Raw genomic sequence first — 17,756 nt, 5'->3', positions numbered from 1 at the left:
AATGGTTTTCAGCGTTAATGAACCCATTCAACTCATCTCTATGAGAACTGGGGGCTCCCTGTCTTCTTCGATCTTTCTCCACTCAATTGCCCAGCTAGCAATTGCCGCTGCCGAGGTGGCCGCGAGTGGTAGGATGAAAGCTCGTGTAATACCATAGTCGAGAAGATTCTTTACCTCTACCTGCTCATGAGATGGGAGGCTTTTTGCGGTTTGCACAAATGAACGGATCCCGGTAGTCAGAATGGAAGAGCTCTCCCCAGGAACAATTTTCTCAAGTGGTGAGGTGACGCTGGACAGGAAAATATTCTCGGCCAAGCTGATGGCAATGGAGCTCCCAAGTTGGCGGAACAACACTTCCATGTTGCAAGCATGAGCCATATCATGAGGCGAGACCACGACCTGAACGGCGATAAAAGTGACTTGGATTGCCATTCCACAGCCTGCACCGGCTAGTATCTGGTATCCGATGTAATGACCAGGGCTACTATCTGCATCTAATCGGAATAGGAGCACGCTTCCGACAACGTATAACACAGACCCTGCCCACATGAAAGGAACGTAATAACCGAACCGCGTGGTGAAAAAGCCCGTAGATAAGCCGAAGATGGTCATTGGAACAGAAAATGCTAAGCATATAACACCCGAAAGGGTAGCTGAGGTATAGTGAATACCCTGTAGATATGTCGGTAATAACCATTGGTGCGTAGAGATTGCTAGACCGTATAAAAACGAGAAGATATAGCACACCACTATGGTGCGTTGGCGCATGAATTTTAAGTTGATCACGGCACTAGTAGATATTTTGTAGTCAGACTTTACGATCCACTCAGCGTAATATGGAGGCTTTATACTGACTTATCACCTTTATATGCCTGCACAACAATGAAGGCAATGCCCAACAGGGCAAACCCTACCAAGCATCCCCATGCTTTCGAGTTTGACCAAGAAACTGATAGGCCTCCCCATTCAAACCCCAAGAACAGGCAAATGAGACTCGATGATAAAAGCAGGAAGCTGAATAGATCAATTCTTTGTAGCTTGTCTTTTAGAGGAAGCTTTTGATCGGGATGTAGCTTGCGTTCTAGAATCAGTGCTACAACTATAGCACAGCCAACCCCAAGCGCTTATTCACAGGTCAGTCAGGGGAATTTCAGTAGACGGACTCATACATACGGACGTTTATCCAAAAACAGAATCGCCAGGTCAGAACGGAATCGGTAACCACACCACCGATCGTACTTCCAATCATCGATGCAATGTTGCTAATGCTGACCATCAATGCCATACCCTGCGGTCGTTGTCTTAATGGCACAACTTGACCAAAGATAGAACTAGCAATATGTTAGTTCCAAACACCACCAGGCTCGAGAGCGGGGGCCGGTCCTAGGGGTATTGAAGGTGATATAGGTCGCAATAGACTCACAGACTTCCTGCCAGCAGCCCCGAAGCAGCAAAGCCAGTGACAGAGCGGCCTAATATGAGGCAAGCCGACATAGGAGAGGCTGCACAAAGGATAGAGCCCACCCCGAAGATGATCAGAGACAGTAGATAAGTTCGCTTCGGTTCAAAACAGGTGTATACCTTTCCCCAAATTGGCTGCGAGGCCATTTGAGCGAGCAGATAGCTACTGCCATACCATCCAATATCATTCGTAGACCCAAAATTTGAGCTTATGGTGGGTAATGCGGTCGCTGAAGGAGAAAGATGAGTCTCACGGCCTAGACCTTGGAGATGGATGGCGCGGGGCATGCTTTCCACCTACCAAGGATACTGCTATCTAAGGCAACCATGATATTGGCAATGCCAAAGGCTGTTGAAACCAGATGCAACCTGGTTCCTGTAAGAAACTTTTGCTCCTGAGCTCGGTCGATGCTGCCCGTTCCAGGGTCATCGGCCGGATCCCGGTCTTCCCTCCTATCACCAGGATCGGGCTCAGCAGGAAGACTGCAGGGCGGAGTTTTTGCCATGGTGTCATCGAGGGTCTGAGATTTGGCCTGGGGACTCGTCTCAGGGGCTGTAAGCTGTGGGGGCGATACTGGGGAGGGATCCATTGTTGACTAGAAAGAGGGGTAGAGAGATGGCCCAACTGGCGTTTGTCTGGGATTTGGATCGGGTAGCTAGTAGACTTATAGGCCGGTAAAAGACCACATGGGATTTGCTGACGCGTCGTATTTCCATCCTCAGGGTTCCAAAGGTTGCCTGGTTCCCTTTGATGCGCAAGGCTCCGCACCCCCCGGTCGACACTCCACTTGCCCAATAATATCTTGCTTCCATGCAGTCTAGACTATACCAATGTAATTCATTCAACGTGAGATAAAGTCAAGCTTCCAGGCGACGGGAATACGAAGCCTTAAAAAAAGAAATCGATGTCATTGGCTACGAATCTCCCTGGGCGATCGTGTTCGCTCTAGTGCTCCTACGGCCCTGGAGGAGCTTGTTTCTTTCGGGCCGACGGGCTCCTGGCGTTGGCTTTTCCCCGAGACGCTTATCGTGTTTAGTGCTTTGGCGCTACCCGCTCTGGCTCTCGTTGTGTTCTCCGTAAGCTCACCTCTCCAAAACTCCTTTTATCTGCCGTTGATTGAGCTCACAACTCAGGTGTAGCTTCCTTGCATGTTTGCTTTTGCGATATTGATACAGAACCGGGAATGAAAAGCATGAAAATCTCGTCCTTTTCGTATAACCCTGCGTAATTGCGGTGATTCACACTAAACATGTACCTAAAAATACCTGGAGACCTGTATACCTACAGGATCCGTGCCCTGGTATAATGCTGCAAGTCAAGATAAGTTGAGAGACCCCATGAAGTTTTCATATTCATTTTCCTAAACTACATCTATAGAACAATGCATGCTCTCAGATTCAGTGAAAGTCAACTATCTGCTTTAGATTATCGTATATCGTTAGTGTAAAGATAACCTTGGAGCAACTAGGCCTCCGAACTCTTGTATCAAGTCAAGGTTAAATGAGTGGGTAAGCACACGGTATTGGCCAATAATTCAGCTGTATCATCTCACGGCGCCGGAGTGTTTCATCAGGCGACAAGCCAACAGGGCATTGTCGTATATTTGGTGTGATGGAAAGGCTCGATACAAGATAAATCCGGGTCAAAGTGGAGAAAAAGCTCTGGGCTAACATACTAGACGTGTGTAATGTGATCAAACTACAATTACACGAACGAGCTACCGAGGAATTCAGACGGCCCTGCTTGGCCCATCTATAGAAAGGTGATAAGTTATCGAGGCCCATAGGCTGGCTAGGTCTTACAATCCATACGTGAGCAGCTTGAGGTCCAGACTTCGGGCCGGACCCCTTGTTCATGGATGCTTTGTTTCAAATTGTTCTCCTATTGCTGCATTGGCGTGCTGACCATTGCGTTGTTAGCCCGGGGATACCGGCCTTGGTGAAGTGTTCGCATCTAGATGTCTTGATTGACCAAGGTTTGGATATCTGATTGGGTCAGAGTCAAGAGTCATATCTTGGGGCAGAAATGACGCTTGGGATATCAATACGGCTGAAATGAAGATGTGTAAATACAGTGGTTTTCCATGACTGTCATTCTCCAGGCCCCAATATGGAGTTGCAACAAAAAGGTGTTTACTTTCCCCGCTGATCTTCCGAATCCACAATCTCTTAGATCCTCATACGATCACACCCTTCCCCCCCACCCCCTCCCCCTCTTAGGATCTACAGGCCTCCTCTATGGAATCTCTAGTGTGGGGAGTCGCGTGCCTTGGTTTTCCAGAGGTAAGCGGCCAGGGCCATCCTACCTGCCCAAGCTATATCATGATCGGGGAAGTTACTTTTCGCTGGCGCTTCCAGTAATCCAGGCTCCTTTTCGTAGGATTTCCGATGACATATATTATTCTTCGTGGGACCTTTAACGCCTTCCAGACTTTCTCACATTCCTCTTTGGCCTCCTTCCGGACACGCGTCTTCGCGGCTACTCCCAGCCACAGCCGTCGGTTATACCTGATGGGGTGGTGAGCACGACTCGCGTGGTGTACTTCTTGAGACACTCTCTCTCACTGATTCATCTCACTCTTCACTCATTCTCTTCACTCTTCACATCTCACTCTTCACTCGATGATCAACACTGTTGACATTTGCAGACTTGTCGATCTCTAATCTTCAATCCCAAATACGTTTAATGATCAGAGAGCCTATTTTGCCGCTAAAGCAAACCAAGCCATATATCGCACCACTCGCAATCATCGAATCATGGCCAATGAACATGGCGCATCTATTTTCGAGTGGATGGAAGAGCTGAAAGAAGAAGTCAGGGACCTTCGCCGAGTGCTTCACGATGCTAAGAGAGAGCTTCATGATGTCAAGAGAGAGATTCACGATGTCAAGAGAGAGCTTCACGACACCAAGAGAGAGCCCAGTGAAGTCCGAGAGTCATTGATTAACATCAGAGAGAAAAATTACCTCACGTTTTTACGTGATCATATTACCGGGTTCAACAGGAACACAGAAATCGCATCTACATGAATTCATCAGAGGTTCATGAGTATCTGGGGATAATGGATAGAATCTTCCGTTGACTGGGAAGAATCAACGTGCAGTTCCCAGTAGCCGGATCCCAGATTTTGATTTTGTCCATTTGAAATATTTAGTTCCTCGCTCGTCACGATAAGCCATTGACGTTCCCTGCCGCTCGAGATTATAATGTTCCGCATTGCCTTGATCACAATCCATGAGCCTCTGTTTTCATACAAGATTTCACAAAACAGTAGTTGGAACACTGCAGTTGCAGCTTAAATTGTATCGGAAGCTTATCTACCTATAGAGGAATATATAATAGTATTTAATAGTACCTATAGGGGTGTGTACCAGAATTATGGTGAGTAATACTATACGGAAAAATTGATGTGTTAGTATAAAGGGTGACGAGATCATTACTAGTGGTTAGATGAACTGTTTAGTGAAATACAATTGATGGGGTAGGCCCAAAAACTGATCTGGGGATATACTTTTGACGAGATAGTGTATACTCCGTGGATAGCTAGGTAGCTGTCTAATAGGTATACAGCCATGGTTGTTGGAGCATTGAACTGACTCTACAATGGCCAAGGAAACAATAATCAAACATTAATCCCGAGATAATTTCATTCATCATGAGGTAATTCATAACCTCTCCATACTTTTATCATCCTATATTGCTATATTGCTAATGCCAGCCCTCCGGACGAGGTGCATTTACTGGTTAAGGGCCTTGCGGGCAAAGTTGGGCAGCACAAAAGCAGCGCGGTGGATGTCCGCGTTGTAGTAACGGCAGAGGCGCTCCTCCTCCTCGCGGGTCCAAGAGCGGAGGGGCTCCTTGACGTTGCGGGAGGCGTCCTTGCAGCAGACCATGAAGCCGATCTGGCCGGAGGGGTAGGTGGGGATGGTGGTGTAGGCGTACTCGGCGACGGGGAAGACCTCACCGCAGGCCTTCTTGAGGTCGGCGATCAGGGGAAGGTGCAGCCATTGGTTCTCGGCTATAAGAAGAAAATGCACAGTCCATCGAGCCGAACCACATGGGTTGGTCGGGATAGTGCAGAAAATGTTAGCCTATGTTCTTCTGGTTTTGTCCACTAATATCCATAAAAATGGATCCAGTGTCCCAATTGGAAAGATATGCCACCCAAATAAACAAAACAGGAAAAGAAAAAAAAAATGAGACAAGATGAGGTAAATATGGTGGGAGGTGAGGCAAGACAACAGAGACAAAGGAGGGGAACAACAACCTTGGGTAGTGATGACACCGCCCTCACGGAGGGCATCGTTCAGAAGCTGGAAGTAAGGCTTCTGGAAGAGGCTCTCAGCAGGACCCTCGGGGTCAGAGCTGTCAGTGATGATGACGTCGAACTCGTTCTTGCGGGCCTTGAGGAACTCGAAGCCATCGCCGACGTGGGTCTTTGCGTTGGGGTGCTGGAAGCCAATGCTCATGCCGGGGAGGTACTTCTTGGAGACACGGATGACGGCCTCATCAATGTCGCACAGGATGGCCTCCTCAACGGACTCGTGCTTGACGACCTCACGGAGGACACCACCGTCACCACCACCGATGACGAGGACCTTCTTAGGGTTGGGGTGGGCGTTCATGGCCAGATGGGTGATCATCTCCTGGTAGGAGAACTCATCACGCTCGGTGCACTGGATAACGTTGTCCAGGACAAGGACGCGGCCGTAGTCGGTGGACTCGAAGACCAGGACATCCTGGTACTTGGACGTCTCGTGGTGCAGGACCTCCTTGACCTTGAGGTTCATAGCCTGACCGGGCCACATGCCGGACTGCTCGGAGAACCATCCATCTAGAGATTGGTGGGGTTAGCTATGAGCGCGACGGGCAATTGAGGGGCAAAGTGGGATGGTGGTACTAGGCGGGGTAGACTAGTAGAGGGAATAGAACATACCCTGAATGGTGGGGTGAGTGATCTCGCTCATTATGAAGGTAGAAGCAAAGCGACGGCTTGAGAGATAGAAAGGGTTGAGTGAACGAAGAGGAAGAAGGGAACGCAACATGCGAATAAAAAGAAAGCGGCGGAAGTTTGGTCGTTTTGGGCGAATTTTTACTTTGCCGGTTACAGTGGGGACTTGAGTTACGGGCATGCAAATTGCGCTGTATTTAGGGAAAATTCACGCAAGCCAAGATTCTACATCATATCTTATCATGTAACAGAAACTGTCCAATTGACTTTATCGGGGTTGGGTGTACGGATGGACTTTTGGAGGGGAAACAGGTCAGAGAGGGGCGGGTACCGACCTTGAGCTCTGCTGAGCCAATGGTGATGGCCCAAATCACGATGACCTGAGTATACTCATCACATAACACTACATCTACATGGGTGTGCTGTCTGAATAACTAGAAAAACATTCCAAGTCCCTGGGAAAGTGACCAGACATAGGAAAACCTCAAACGGTGGATTGCTTTCTAGTTTACTGTACAATTGATACAGCCGCGCAGCACTTTCGGCGTGTGCACTCCGGTATAACTCAAACTCAAAAGGATTAAAAAATTGGCATCGCTTCCACTCAATGGAACTCCATTTACTCGTCATCACCACCCTCAAGCAGGCGGCCGGGCTTGGAGTTGAGGTATTCGTTGCTATTACAGATCATGTCAGTACGGGGCTCACTTGACAGCCTCCCCAGGGGTGTAGTTGATCTTACCGCTCAACGGCCCAGTTCATAGCGGCGTAGGCAATGATGAAGGGAGGAGCAACGTAGAGGACCTGGTTGCGGAAACGACGGAAGGTGTTGAAGATAGCGGCGTTGAAGGCACCGGCGAAGGGGCGCTGGCGGTTAGGCGACAGGGCGTAGGTGGCAATGCGCTGGGGGGTAGGGCAGCCTGTAAAGGTGCATATCATTAGTGTGCTGTTCCAATTGCGATTCCATTTGTTTTTGTCCATGGTCGGTTGTCTGGTCGAGGGTTGTCGAAGCCAGCGATCGTGGTGTGACTGGTGTCTCCGGCTCGCGCGTTCGGAAGGTCAAGGCATATATCGTTCACGTACCAAATTTACCCCAGTTGCCGATGTAGCTGCAATCACATAGTCAGTAAGCCATCCAATTAACATATCAGATCAATTGAAGCTGGAGGGAGTCCCATTGCATGCACTCCTCGGGTAATCGATCGAGCGGGTGCGACCGGACTCCCCCAGCCACAGGGACACCAAAAGGAGGTACTCACTGGCCGGTCTTAGCGTCAGCGTGTCCACCCATTGTGAAGGAAGAAAAGACGGTAGAAGAGAGGGAGAAGAGAGAGGGAACTGGAGACGGAGTACAGGGCGAGAAGGAAAAGACGTTCAAGTTCGGGAACGAAGTTGGCTCGAATCACGCTAAACCCGATTGGGCGGGAAAACCCCGACATCATCCATCAACTAAGAACGAACCTCACATCTACATCCGTTCCATCCTCCCACAACCATGGCCAACGCCCTCTATAATCTCTACCGGCTGGCAGGCCCCGCCGCAGCGGGTGTGCTGCTATTCAACGCGTCCATCTACGATGTCAAGGGTGGATCACGAGCTGTCATCTTCGACCGTATGTCCGGTGTGCAAGAGCAAGTCGTCAACGAAGGCACACACTTCCTTGTCCCGTGGTTGCAGCGGGCAATCGTTTATGATGTGCGAACAAAGCCACGCAACATCTCCACTACGACTGGAAGTAAGGATCTGCAAATGGTCAGCTTGACCCTGCGAGTGATGCACCGCCCGGATGTGCCGAAACTGCCGCAGATTTACCAGGTAAGCTACCAGGAGTGCAACTCCTAGACCTCAGTAAAAATATACTAATCCTGTCTGCTTTAGTCGTACGGTACCGATTACGACGAGCGTGTCCTCCCCTCCATCGGAAACGAAGTCCTCAAGGCCATCGTCGCCCAATTCGACGCCGCAGAGCTCATCACCCAGCGTGAAGCCGTCTCCAACCGCATCCGTACAGACCTCCTCAAGCGTGCCTCGCAGTTCAACATCGCCCTGGAGGATGTCTCCATCACCCACATGACCTTCGGAAAGGAGTTCACCAAAGCCGTCGAGCAGAAGCAGATCGCCCAGCAGGACGCCGAGCGGGCACGATTCATCGTCGAGCGCGCCGAGCAGGAGCGCCAGGCTAACGTCATCCGCGCCGAGGGTGAAGCCGAGTCCGCCGATATCATCTCCAAGGCCGTTGCCAAGGCCGGTAGTGGATTGATTGAGATTCGTCGTATCGAGGCCTCCCGTGAAATTGCTCACACTCTCGCCAATAACCCCAATGTCACATATCTGCCTGGTGGTGAGGGCAAGGAGGGTGGTAAGAGCACTAGCCTCTTGCTTGGACTGCGGAGTTAAGGGGTAAAATTTTGAAAGTCCGGATCTGAACTCATTCTGGAATCTCTTTTGTATCATTTAATTGCACGCCGTTTCATGCGCCTGCTCGGCTGTGCTTGATCCTGTGCGCGCGAACTGGATTGGCGAAAGCGCGCCATCTGGTACTTTTTTCTGACCTGTAGCAATACCAATACCTCTACTCTTATCAGAATCCTGGCTATAGCCCTAGATTGATCTTGCCTTGTGCTTTATTGATATCTATATAGATGACTTCAAAATTGTAATGGTATATATCTATAATCCTTGTTATATCCGCCGATAAATATGCACCTGGAACCGCATATCCTCCAACCCAGCACCCTCCCCAACCTCATACCTCAACCGCGCCGCTTCCCGCCTCCACCACTTCGAATCCTGAGTATAAACCTGCTCCCACTGACCCTTAGCCACAGAAATAAGCGTATGATCCAAAAGGAACTTCATGGGATAATTCCTCTCCTGCTGTTCACCGTCCGGACCAGGTTTTCCCAGCTTCAGCGTCGAATAGCTACCAGGACTATCAACAACCAAAAGCACAGCACCAGGCTTAAGAATCTCCGTCAATCGAAGCATGAAAGCCGTAGTCCTGGGCATAGACGTAGAGAAAAGCTCATTCAACGTGAACATCAGAGTAACGAGAAGCGAATGAGACTCCTCCCCACCAAAGACGACATCTTTCAACTCTTTCTCCGGAAGACTGAGCAAATCGGCCCGGTGGAACGTGACGTCCACGCTATCGCCTGCAGGTACAAGGGGGGCTTTGTGCTTCGATGTTGACGGAGCGGGTACATCGGGAGATGTAAGAGTCGTAGCTAAGCGCTTAACAACGCTAGACCAATCAGCGATATCAGCAGCTGCGATAGATAGGTTCCGATTCGAAGCAGGCGGAGTGGAAGAGTTCTCTGCTTCCTTGTCTTCGAGGGATAATTCCTCCGCCCGTCCACTCAATGAATCAACCCCATCATCAAGATCCCGCCATGCACCAGCGAGCGCAACAATCTCCGCTCCAGCACCACCCCCTAGACAAACAACGCGAGTCCCGTTTGAGTCGGGTATGCTCTCATCATGTCGCATCCAACTCAACACACCCTTGAATAGCCCTGCATACCCTAATGCCCGGGACGCACTCCAGCGCAAAGCATAAGCGCGCAAATGGTCCTCTCCGGCCTCCGTGAATGCGGAATCAAAGTCGCGCTGATAAAGATGGGATTTGATAGTCTGGATCAGAGACTTGATATCCAAAGACTCAAATTCACCATCGGCTCCAGTTGGGGATGAATTGAGAAGAGCGGTTTTGAAGACGTCTAGTAGGAGTTGTTGGAGGGAGAGTGGGATCGGTGTTGAGAGGTTGATTGAGCTGGGATCTTCATCGCTGAGGATTTCTTCGGGCTCTTTGCGCTCGGGTTTGGGTAGGCGGGGGCGTTGTTGGGGCTTCTGTTTTGGTTTGGCTTTCGGTTTTGCTTGTAAGGTGTCGCGGTCTGCTCTGCGATTTCCTTGTCTAGGGCCTGGCATTCTGATGTGGGAGTAATTGGATTACTCGTTGGTGAATAGGATTGCGAGTGCGGGGGAAGTTGGGAATGACTTTTTTTTTTGGCTTATCTTAGCTTATCTTTAATTGCCACCAAGAGGATAAATACTAAATACACGCCCACGCCAAGTATAAAGACTTAAAAGAAAATAAAAATTCTATCCAGATGACAGAGTAAATAGTATTCTGGGCTATATGCCACAGGAGAAGAAAATAAAAGATAACAAAGGTTAAGGTCCATCACAGGACAACGATCGTAGAGAAAGTCAATCAATCCGGGCGTCACCGGTACATAAACGATGGACAAGAAGAACGAGAGTGTATCGTACTCAGATATGGTGACCCATTATCCGGGAGTAAAGAAATTCGTAAGGGAAGTCTGAAATCAGACAAAGGGTAGAATAACCGCCGAACAGCAAAAAAAGAATCCACACGAAAAATATGAAACCGGAGTCAAATATGTACAGTCCGATCAAGAAGCCAGAGGGAGGGGCGAGAAGAAGATATGCGGAAAACAGATGACTGAGGATATCGCTATGCCGAGATTTGTTGCGCCATGAAATCAAAATAAAATGCATTCAGATCAAAGAGTCGGATTTCATACCGGCCGCTCCGGAATGGTTGGTTCAGGCGCGGACTTCTCTTTGTCTTTCACTTTCCAGAAATGCATCAGTCGACTGATCCGATGGTTCTTCTTCTTCGATTTATCTGCTGCATCACCAGGGGGCTTTTCTTCTTGATAGAGTTTGCTTCGTTCCGATTGTGGAGCACCGACCAGCTTTGACAGACTAGCCAGGCTAGACCTCTTGGACGAATTAGCTTGGCTGCTGCGTCGGTGAACAGCTGCCGAGAATGATGCAGCGCGATCGGTCGAAAGACGGCCACGAGGGAAAAATGTTGCAGAGAAACGGTTCCTTGTGTTGGTGGTGGTAGATGCACTACTCGTCAAGGATGGGACATCCTCAGCAGAGCCGTATGGATATGGATACTCTGAAGGAAGGTGGTGGTAGGAGTGGCTCGAAAAGTTGCGATCAGTAAAGCGTAGCACATCGGGAGACGGGAAGGACGAGTCGGAAGGCGAAACTCCAGCAGATAAGGAAAAGGGCGGAATGTTGAGAGGGAGCTGGTTAGGAGACGTAGATGGTCGCTTGTCAACAGCCAGGAAGCCAGGAGATACATCGGGACTGGGAGGCGCCATTTGTTTCAGGTCAATCTCCTCTGACTTGAGAGACTCAACGGGAGTACGGGCCTGTCCGGCAAATGGGTTGCCGGCATTTTGAAGCGATTCTGGAGCATCTTGCTGAACAGGAGCAAGAGCCTTCTTAGGACTGACAGGCTCCTCAGTAGCCTGGATGCCAAGGCCCTCGGTCTGAGGCTCAGGCTGAGACTCGGGCTGGGGAGGGGTAGATACAGGTGCCCGTGTCAAGGTGTCGGCGCTGTCGGTGCTCTTGACAGACTCCGCAGGCTGTTTATCATCTTCGGACAATTCCGGAGCTTCAACAACAGGAACTGGAATAGAGCGCTCTCGTCCGTTCCTGGGCGACTGGTTCTCAGCCAGGAATGCATCCTCTTCCTCTTCGTAGAAAACATCTGGAGTTTCGGCGCCTTTTCCACCCAAGCGGATAGGACCTAGCGCGCTGCGGTCAAAGGGCTGCATCACCGGAGCACTTTCAGTACGACGATGATATCGCATCTCAGGACCGACAAATTCGCCTCGTCGGCCACCGCTGTACATGCGCTGTGTTACCACAGAAAATTGACTCAGATTTCTCTGAGTTTGCCGCATGTCAGGGGTGTTGAATGGGCCCAAAGCAGCATCAAGGTCAATGATGGGGCTGCTGAGGACTTCATCCTGTGCCGTTTGTTCGTAGAAGCTTCTCGGCTTCCACGACGTCTCTAGGGAAGGAGCAGGACGCTGATCCACAGACCGCTCAGCCTGAGGAACAGGGCCTTCGGGGTTTGTAGGAGTCCGAATGATCAAAACATCGTCATTATCAAAATCGACCTCCATGACGGAGCCGGCGGCAGAATTGGTGCGGGTAAGGGTAGGAGGTGTCAAGGCAGGCGGTTTCTTTTGTTTGCCCTTAACCTTCTCCTTCTCCTTCTCCTTCTCAGGCGAGGCCTCAATTTCAGTCTCATGCCTCGCATGTCGCTTGCCTTTGCCCAGAATGGCGCCAGCCCACGAGCGAACGCCCTTCTGCTTCTTCTTTGATTTGGATTTCTTGGGGGAGGAATCATCATGGTTCTCGTCGCTAGAGGTTTCGGATCCATCGTCAGAGTAAGAAGGACGAGATGTGTCTGTCGAATGAGCGTCATCACTGCCGTGATTTGATAGAGTTGCATTGAGATACGCGGGCCGGCTTTTGTCTTTACGAGAATGCCCAGTCGATTTAGAGCGTTTCACGGCAGGCACATCTGGCACATTTTGGGCTTGCATGAAATCAAAAGCTAAAGACGCATCGGCAGTTTTCGGCCGTGGCTTCGAGTTGCGATTTGGTGCCCGCATCTTCTCTGCTGGGGGGGTCGGGATCTCCGGCGGTGTATTTTTAGTCGTCGCAGGACTCTCTGGCGTTTCGTGAAAGACTGCAGAAACAGGGCGTCCGACGTGCGAATCTTCGTTACTCGGGGCCGATTCGATCCGAATGGCGGCCGGGATGGGCGGGACTGGCGGTATATCAGAAGGCGGAAACTGAGGCGACGCAGGAGGTGTCGGGCGTCCAAGACTTCCAGCTGAGTAGGAAAGCGGCCTGGGCACATCTTCATGGCCCTTATCCAACGGGTCGCCAGGGGTATTTGGTGCATTACCCCCTGGGGTTGCAAGTGCTTTTTGAATGGCCATGAGGTCGACCCCTGACACCGCTTGAGAGCGGCGATGGGCATGGTTTCGTCGTCCTGGGCCTCGCGGCGGACCGGGTGCTGGAAGACTCGGCTGTGTTTGCGTGGGCGGCTCTTCCCGTTTGTCGGCATCCCCTGAACCCGGTGTGACCAACTGATTATCCCCAACAAATTCACTTGGTCGTCGTCGGTGCCCATTCGGTCGGTATGGTACATGCGCTGGCTGTAAAGTTGACTCCGATCCGGGATTAAATGAGAACGCTGGCAGGGCCGGCGGCGTCTGGCGCTCGGAGTCCTGCGCAGAGACCGGAGCGTCCGGCTCATGAGCCGGAAAGACAAACGGTGGATTGGGCAATGGAGGCATGGTGAGCCGACGACTGGACTCGTTGTTGGAGGGAGGTGAATCGAAGTGCTGAGAGAAGGCCGACCGAGACTGCGGGGGCAGAGAAATTGAAGCCATCAATGCTGTGCAAGAAGTAAAATAGATTCAACAGGAAACGCAATACAAGAAAAGCAATGGTCGAACAGATCCAGATGGACAAAGAGACCTCCAGACCACTCGACTTCCCTGGCGATAAGAGAAAGTCGCAAGGAACTGGAGGTCAGTCTAACAACCTTGAACAAAGGTCATTTGAATCTTCCGCACCAGGCAGAGCAATGGGGGGAATAAAAAAGTGACGACTTGGAGTAAAAAAGGAATGGACGGCCACGACGAAGGCCAAAGGAGGGGGGGGCCAAAGGGAAGAGGATGCGTCGTTGAGGGAGATGAAGAGAGAACAACACAGGAGAGGGGAGGTTTACGGGCGTAACCATACAACCGTATTACCCGTTGCATCCGACCCGCGAACCAATGATTTGGGGGGAAAACGATGGGGGAAAAGAGATTAAAGATAGTAATTTAGTGGATTTGCGTTCGTTTTTTCTTTCCAATTCCTGCTTTGACTACTCTGACTATTTTGACTACTGCTTTGACTATGTCTTCATGTATTGTGGTTATAAGTTCAGGTATACCATATACCAAACAAGGCAAGATCCCTGCGCCCTTGATTCGGCTGGAAAGGAAGGATTTTAGATTTTAGATTTGAGATTTGAGATTTAGATTCGAGATACTTTGAGTTTACCCTAAGGGCATTGAGGAATAAATCCTCTCTAGGTTCCCATCTAGGCAAATCTTGAACTTGATGTCGAAATTCCCTAATACGTAAGTGTTCGTGGCTTAGCCTGTTCAGGGAATATCAAGACTAGAGGACGTCATGACTCTGGTTGCCACCAGGTTACGAGTAGTTCGTACGATTCCCAGATGGGGCCGGAACGCTGCCTGTTACGGGCATCGCATCAAAGGATCCTGGGGTCCTTGGCCGCGTGCACCAATGACCGCGCGCACGCATCCGGAGAAAAAGTGGGCTGCAGGCACCAATGAGTCTAAAGCCAGGGCCAATCACTTGGTGGACAAATCTCGCTTGACAGAGTGGGTCCACGGACGCCACGCTGGGGATGCAAGTCAAAGGGGTGAAAAGGGACAATGCATTGGTCTCGAACTAAAAATCGATTCTGCAGTGATACATCCCCGTACCTGGCAGTTTCCCACCCATTTTCCCCGGGTTACACCATCTCCCCTCTATTGCATCGTCTAGGAGCAATAGCTACTGAATGACAAAAAGCCGTCGATGGAGCCCAGGTGGAGGACACCATTGCCCGGGAGATTGGCTGGTCCATCCGTGGGTCTTGGCAGGTGAGATCGGATAAAAATAGTGTAGCGCGAGGCCGAAGCGCCTATTGGACCAGTTGACCAGGGGCGCAAAGACAGTCCCAGCTGAGCGGACCGAAAGTACTAGTTCAAGGCTCCCTGACATGGGAAATTGAAACACCTCCTCATGTTGTTCCCCCCTAGCGTCGACTTCATATCGAGAACCAATCAACGACCCGCTTTTCATGCAAAATTGCGAGTGGGTTGGTCCGTTCAAGGTGCACGCGTGGGGCTGTGATCGGCAGCCAATTGGGGCGGCAACGGAGGATCCAGGATTCAATTTAACGCCAATTGATTTCCAGGTTACAGGGTTCCAAGGCTTGCAAGGTTTGTTGATCCATCAACTGATATCAAGTACGGAGCACTCCGTACCAAACTGTACAGAGGTATGTCTGCATGGGACGGTGTTTAATCTCAGATAAGACCGTAGCCTGAAAGTAGCCTGAAACTGTCACATCGTACGCGTATGAGTCCAGTGGATCTGATTCGCGGGCAATAATGCAATCGCCACCTCCATTCTACCATAGGCCTCGTCATACATTTGTGGACAGGTCTGGCCTCACCGTAAAATGAAGCACATCTCCTTCTGTACTAGTACAGCGTATTCGTGTCTGGCCTGTAAATCGGATGTCGTTTCTTCCGTGTCCGGCTTTTGTCCGCCGGGATGCCGACCCTTAATATCGTTTCCTTGGCTCATCTGGGGTGTGGAGTGACCCTGTCTAGGATGTACCGGCGGTCGCAACCGCCAACCAAGATTGAGGTCTGTCAGGATATCAGATCGGGTGTCATCCCTGATCGGGTAATCATGCCAAATCTTCCAAGGTGTTATTTCATCATTCGATTTTCGGACTGCCCGACTTCACGTAGGAGCAGGCGCAGCTGATCGGGCATACGTCGGATAATTAGGCCTGTGGTTCCTTGGTTAGTCTTCAATTAATATCGGATCTCAGCCTTCATGCAGATTAGACTTCAACTGGAGGTTAAGGGTTCTCCGGCACTTGAAATTTGGAGGCAACACGAACCATTGAATGTCGAATCTATCGTAATTTTGATGAATTGATATGTCTCATGAATTTTATCCATTTAGCCCTATCTAATTGATTTCTATGAAATGCTGTAGCCTAAACATCTCCGACCGTTCCGTGGGTTTCCCGCCTTCGGTTCAAAATATATCTCCACTCATATTCTGTCAATACTCGGGAACTTCGAGCGGACTGCCCGGCTTTCTCTTATATCAATACGTAACGTATTTCACAAGCGAGCGGAACACCCGGTCGGCCGGAACACCCCAACCAAAACGCGTCAATTAATTAGACCTTTCTTCTTTAACCACCCACCATGCCACCAATTCGCTCTCAAAATCGTTAAAAATTGATAGAACAAGAAGGACGAATCTTAGTTGCTATCCAGGCTCTTGAAACGCAGAAAGAGCTCTCAATTCGCAAAGCAGCGCTTATATATGATATCCCCCATACAACGTTATACGCACGTCTTCGTGGACGTCAAAACCGCGTCGAATCACGCGCAAATTCGTTCAAATTGACTGAAATCGAGGAGAATTCGCTTAAGCAATGGGTCATATCTATGGCTATACGTGGAGCGGCCCCACGACCTTCTATGGTGCAAGAAATGGCTAATCTCTTACTTGCCACTCGTGGAACAACCTTGATTCAAACCGTTGGCAAAAACTGGGTTACGAACTTTGTTAAACGACACCTAGAACTCAAAACAAGGTTCTTAAGACGCTACGATTATAAGCGTGCTAAATGCGAGGACCCTAAAGTTATTAATGGCTGGTTTGACCTGGTTTAAAAGATAGTTCTTGAGTATGGGATTGAGCAAGACGATATCTATAACTTTGATGAGACAGGCTTCGCGATGGGTTTAACCGCGACCGCGAAGGTTATCATAAGAGCGGATACTGGTGGTTAGCGCTGTCCACTTTTACAACCTGGAAATCGTGAATGGGTAACCTTGATTGAGTGTATAGGCGCGTCTAGATATAGCCTACCTCTAATGGTTATCTTTAAAGGTAAAATGATCATTTAAGGCTGGCGTGATGGGCTTCTGGACGACTGGCAATTCTAGGTTAGTAAAAGAGGATGGACCATGGATGAAATTGGACTTTGTTGGCTTAAAAAAGTCTTTCTTCCCTTGACTTTCTCGAGGACTAAGGGAATATATCGACTTCTAGTTCTCGACGGTTATGGAAGCCATTTGACTCCAAAATTCGACGAAATTTGCTCTCAAAATCATATAATTCTAATTTGTATGCCACCACACTTATCACATCTTTTATAACCTCTTGATGTGGGTTGTTTTGCTGTTTTAAAGCGTGCGTACGGGAAGTGTGTCGAGGATATTATGCGATGTGGTCAGAACCATATTGATAAGCTTGACTTTCTTAATACTTTTCCGACCGCACGAATCGAGGCTTTTAAGCCAGAAACGATCAGAAATAGCTTTAAAGTAACTGGCTTAGTCCTATATGATCGAAATCGAGTGATCTCAAAGCTCAATATTCAACTCCGTACGCCCACACCACCAGCATCTCGAGGAAGCCAAAGCAGCATATGGGAGCCAAAGACACCATCAAATTACAAGTAACTTCAAAAGCAAGCTGATTTAATCAAAAAGCTCTTAAAAGAGCGCTCTAAGAGCCCACTAAGCTCGTTGAATTCAGCTATAGATCAAGTTCTTAAAGCGTGCCAAATCACAATGCAATCAACCGCTTTCCTCGCTCGAGAAAACGAGCTATTACGGGCTAGGCACGAGAAAATTAAGCAAAAAAAAGCACGTTCTAAGCTCCAGATAGCA

The 17,756-nt window shown here is 49.6% G+C and overlaps 7 protein-coding genes across 7 annotated transcripts; 2 read left to right on the top strand and 5 right to left on the bottom strand.

Moving 5' to 3' along the window:
- Positions 1–27: 27 nt before the first annotated feature.
- N7484_002258 (MDR family MFS transporter) lies at positions 28–2,051 on the bottom strand (the record flags this gene model as incomplete). Its single annotated transcript, XM_057112678.1, has 5 exons — positions 28–790; positions 856–1,123; positions 1,174–1,331; positions 1,424–1,691; positions 1,763–2,051. The coding sequence occupies 5 exons, from the start codon at positions 2,049–2,051 to the stop codon at positions 28–30; spliced, it is 1,746 nt and encodes a 581-aa protein (XP_056977415.1).
- Positions 2,052–4,218: 2,167 nt separating this feature from the next.
- On the top strand, positions 4,219–4,491 carry N7484_002257 (uncharacterized protein; the record flags this gene model as incomplete). The annotated part of the gene is made up of 1 exon (XM_057112677.1): positions 4,219–4,491. One exon carries the CDS (start codon positions 4,219–4,221, stop codon positions 4,489–4,491), a length of 273 nt encoding a protein of 90 aa, XP_056977414.1.
- A 708-nt stretch (positions 4,492–5,199) lies between these two features.
- Positions 5,200–6,429, bottom strand: N7484_002256 (spermidine synthase; the record flags this gene model as incomplete). The annotated part of the gene is made up of 3 exons (XM_057112676.1): positions 5,200–5,480; positions 5,730–6,296; positions 6,399–6,429. 3 exons carry the CDS (start codon positions 6,427–6,429, stop codon positions 5,200–5,202), a joined length of 879 nt encoding a protein of 292 aa, XP_056977413.1.
- A 603-nt stretch (positions 6,430–7,032) lies between these two features.
- N7484_002255 (ubiquinol--cytochrome-c reductase subunit 8) lies at positions 7,033–7,729 on the bottom strand (the record flags this gene model as incomplete). Its single annotated transcript, XM_057112675.1, has 4 exons — positions 7,673–7,729; positions 7,497–7,522; positions 7,156–7,333; positions 7,033–7,090 (listed from the first exon to the last, which is right to left on the bottom strand). Exons 1-4 carry the CDS (start codon positions 7,702–7,704, stop codon positions 7,033–7,035), a joined length of 294 nt encoding a protein of 97 aa, XP_056977412.1. The 5' UTR covers positions 7,705–7,729.
- Positions 7,730–7,908: 179 nt separating this feature from the next.
- Positions 7,909–8,811, top strand: phb1 (prohibitin subunit PHB1; the record flags this gene model as incomplete). The annotated part of the gene is made up of 2 exons (XM_057112674.1): positions 7,909–8,229; positions 8,293–8,811. 2 exons carry the CDS (start codon positions 7,909–7,911, stop codon positions 8,809–8,811), a joined length of 840 nt encoding a protein of 279 aa, XP_056977411.1.
- Positions 8,812–9,096: 285 nt separating this feature from the next.
- On the bottom strand, positions 9,097–10,341 carry N7484_002253 (25S rRNA (uracil2843-N3)-methyltransferase; the record flags this gene model as incomplete). The annotated part of the gene is made up of 1 exon (XM_057112673.1): positions 9,097–10,341. The coding sequence occupies one exon, from the start codon at positions 10,339–10,341 to the stop codon at positions 9,097–9,099; it is 1,245 nt and encodes a 414-aa protein (XP_056977410.1).
- Positions 10,342–10,955: 614 nt separating this feature from the next.
- Positions 10,956–13,652, bottom strand: N7484_002252 (putative cell wall proline rich protein; the record flags this gene model as incomplete). Its single annotated transcript, XM_057112672.1, has 1 exon — positions 10,956–13,652. One exon carries the CDS (start codon positions 13,650–13,652, stop codon positions 10,956–10,958), a length of 2,697 nt encoding a protein of 898 aa, XP_056977409.1.
- Between the last annotated feature and the right edge of the window lie 4,104 nt (positions 13,653–17,756).

This window comes from Penicillium longicatenatum, assembly GCF_028827895.1.
Source record: "Penicillium longicatenatum strain IBT 33135 chromosome Unknown contig_1_segment0_segment0, whole genome shotgun sequence".
NCBI lineage: Eukaryota > Fungi > Ascomycota > Eurotiomycetes > Eurotiales > Aspergillaceae > Penicillium > Penicillium longicatenatum.
This window is presented reverse-complemented; position numbering and strand designations above follow the sequence as displayed.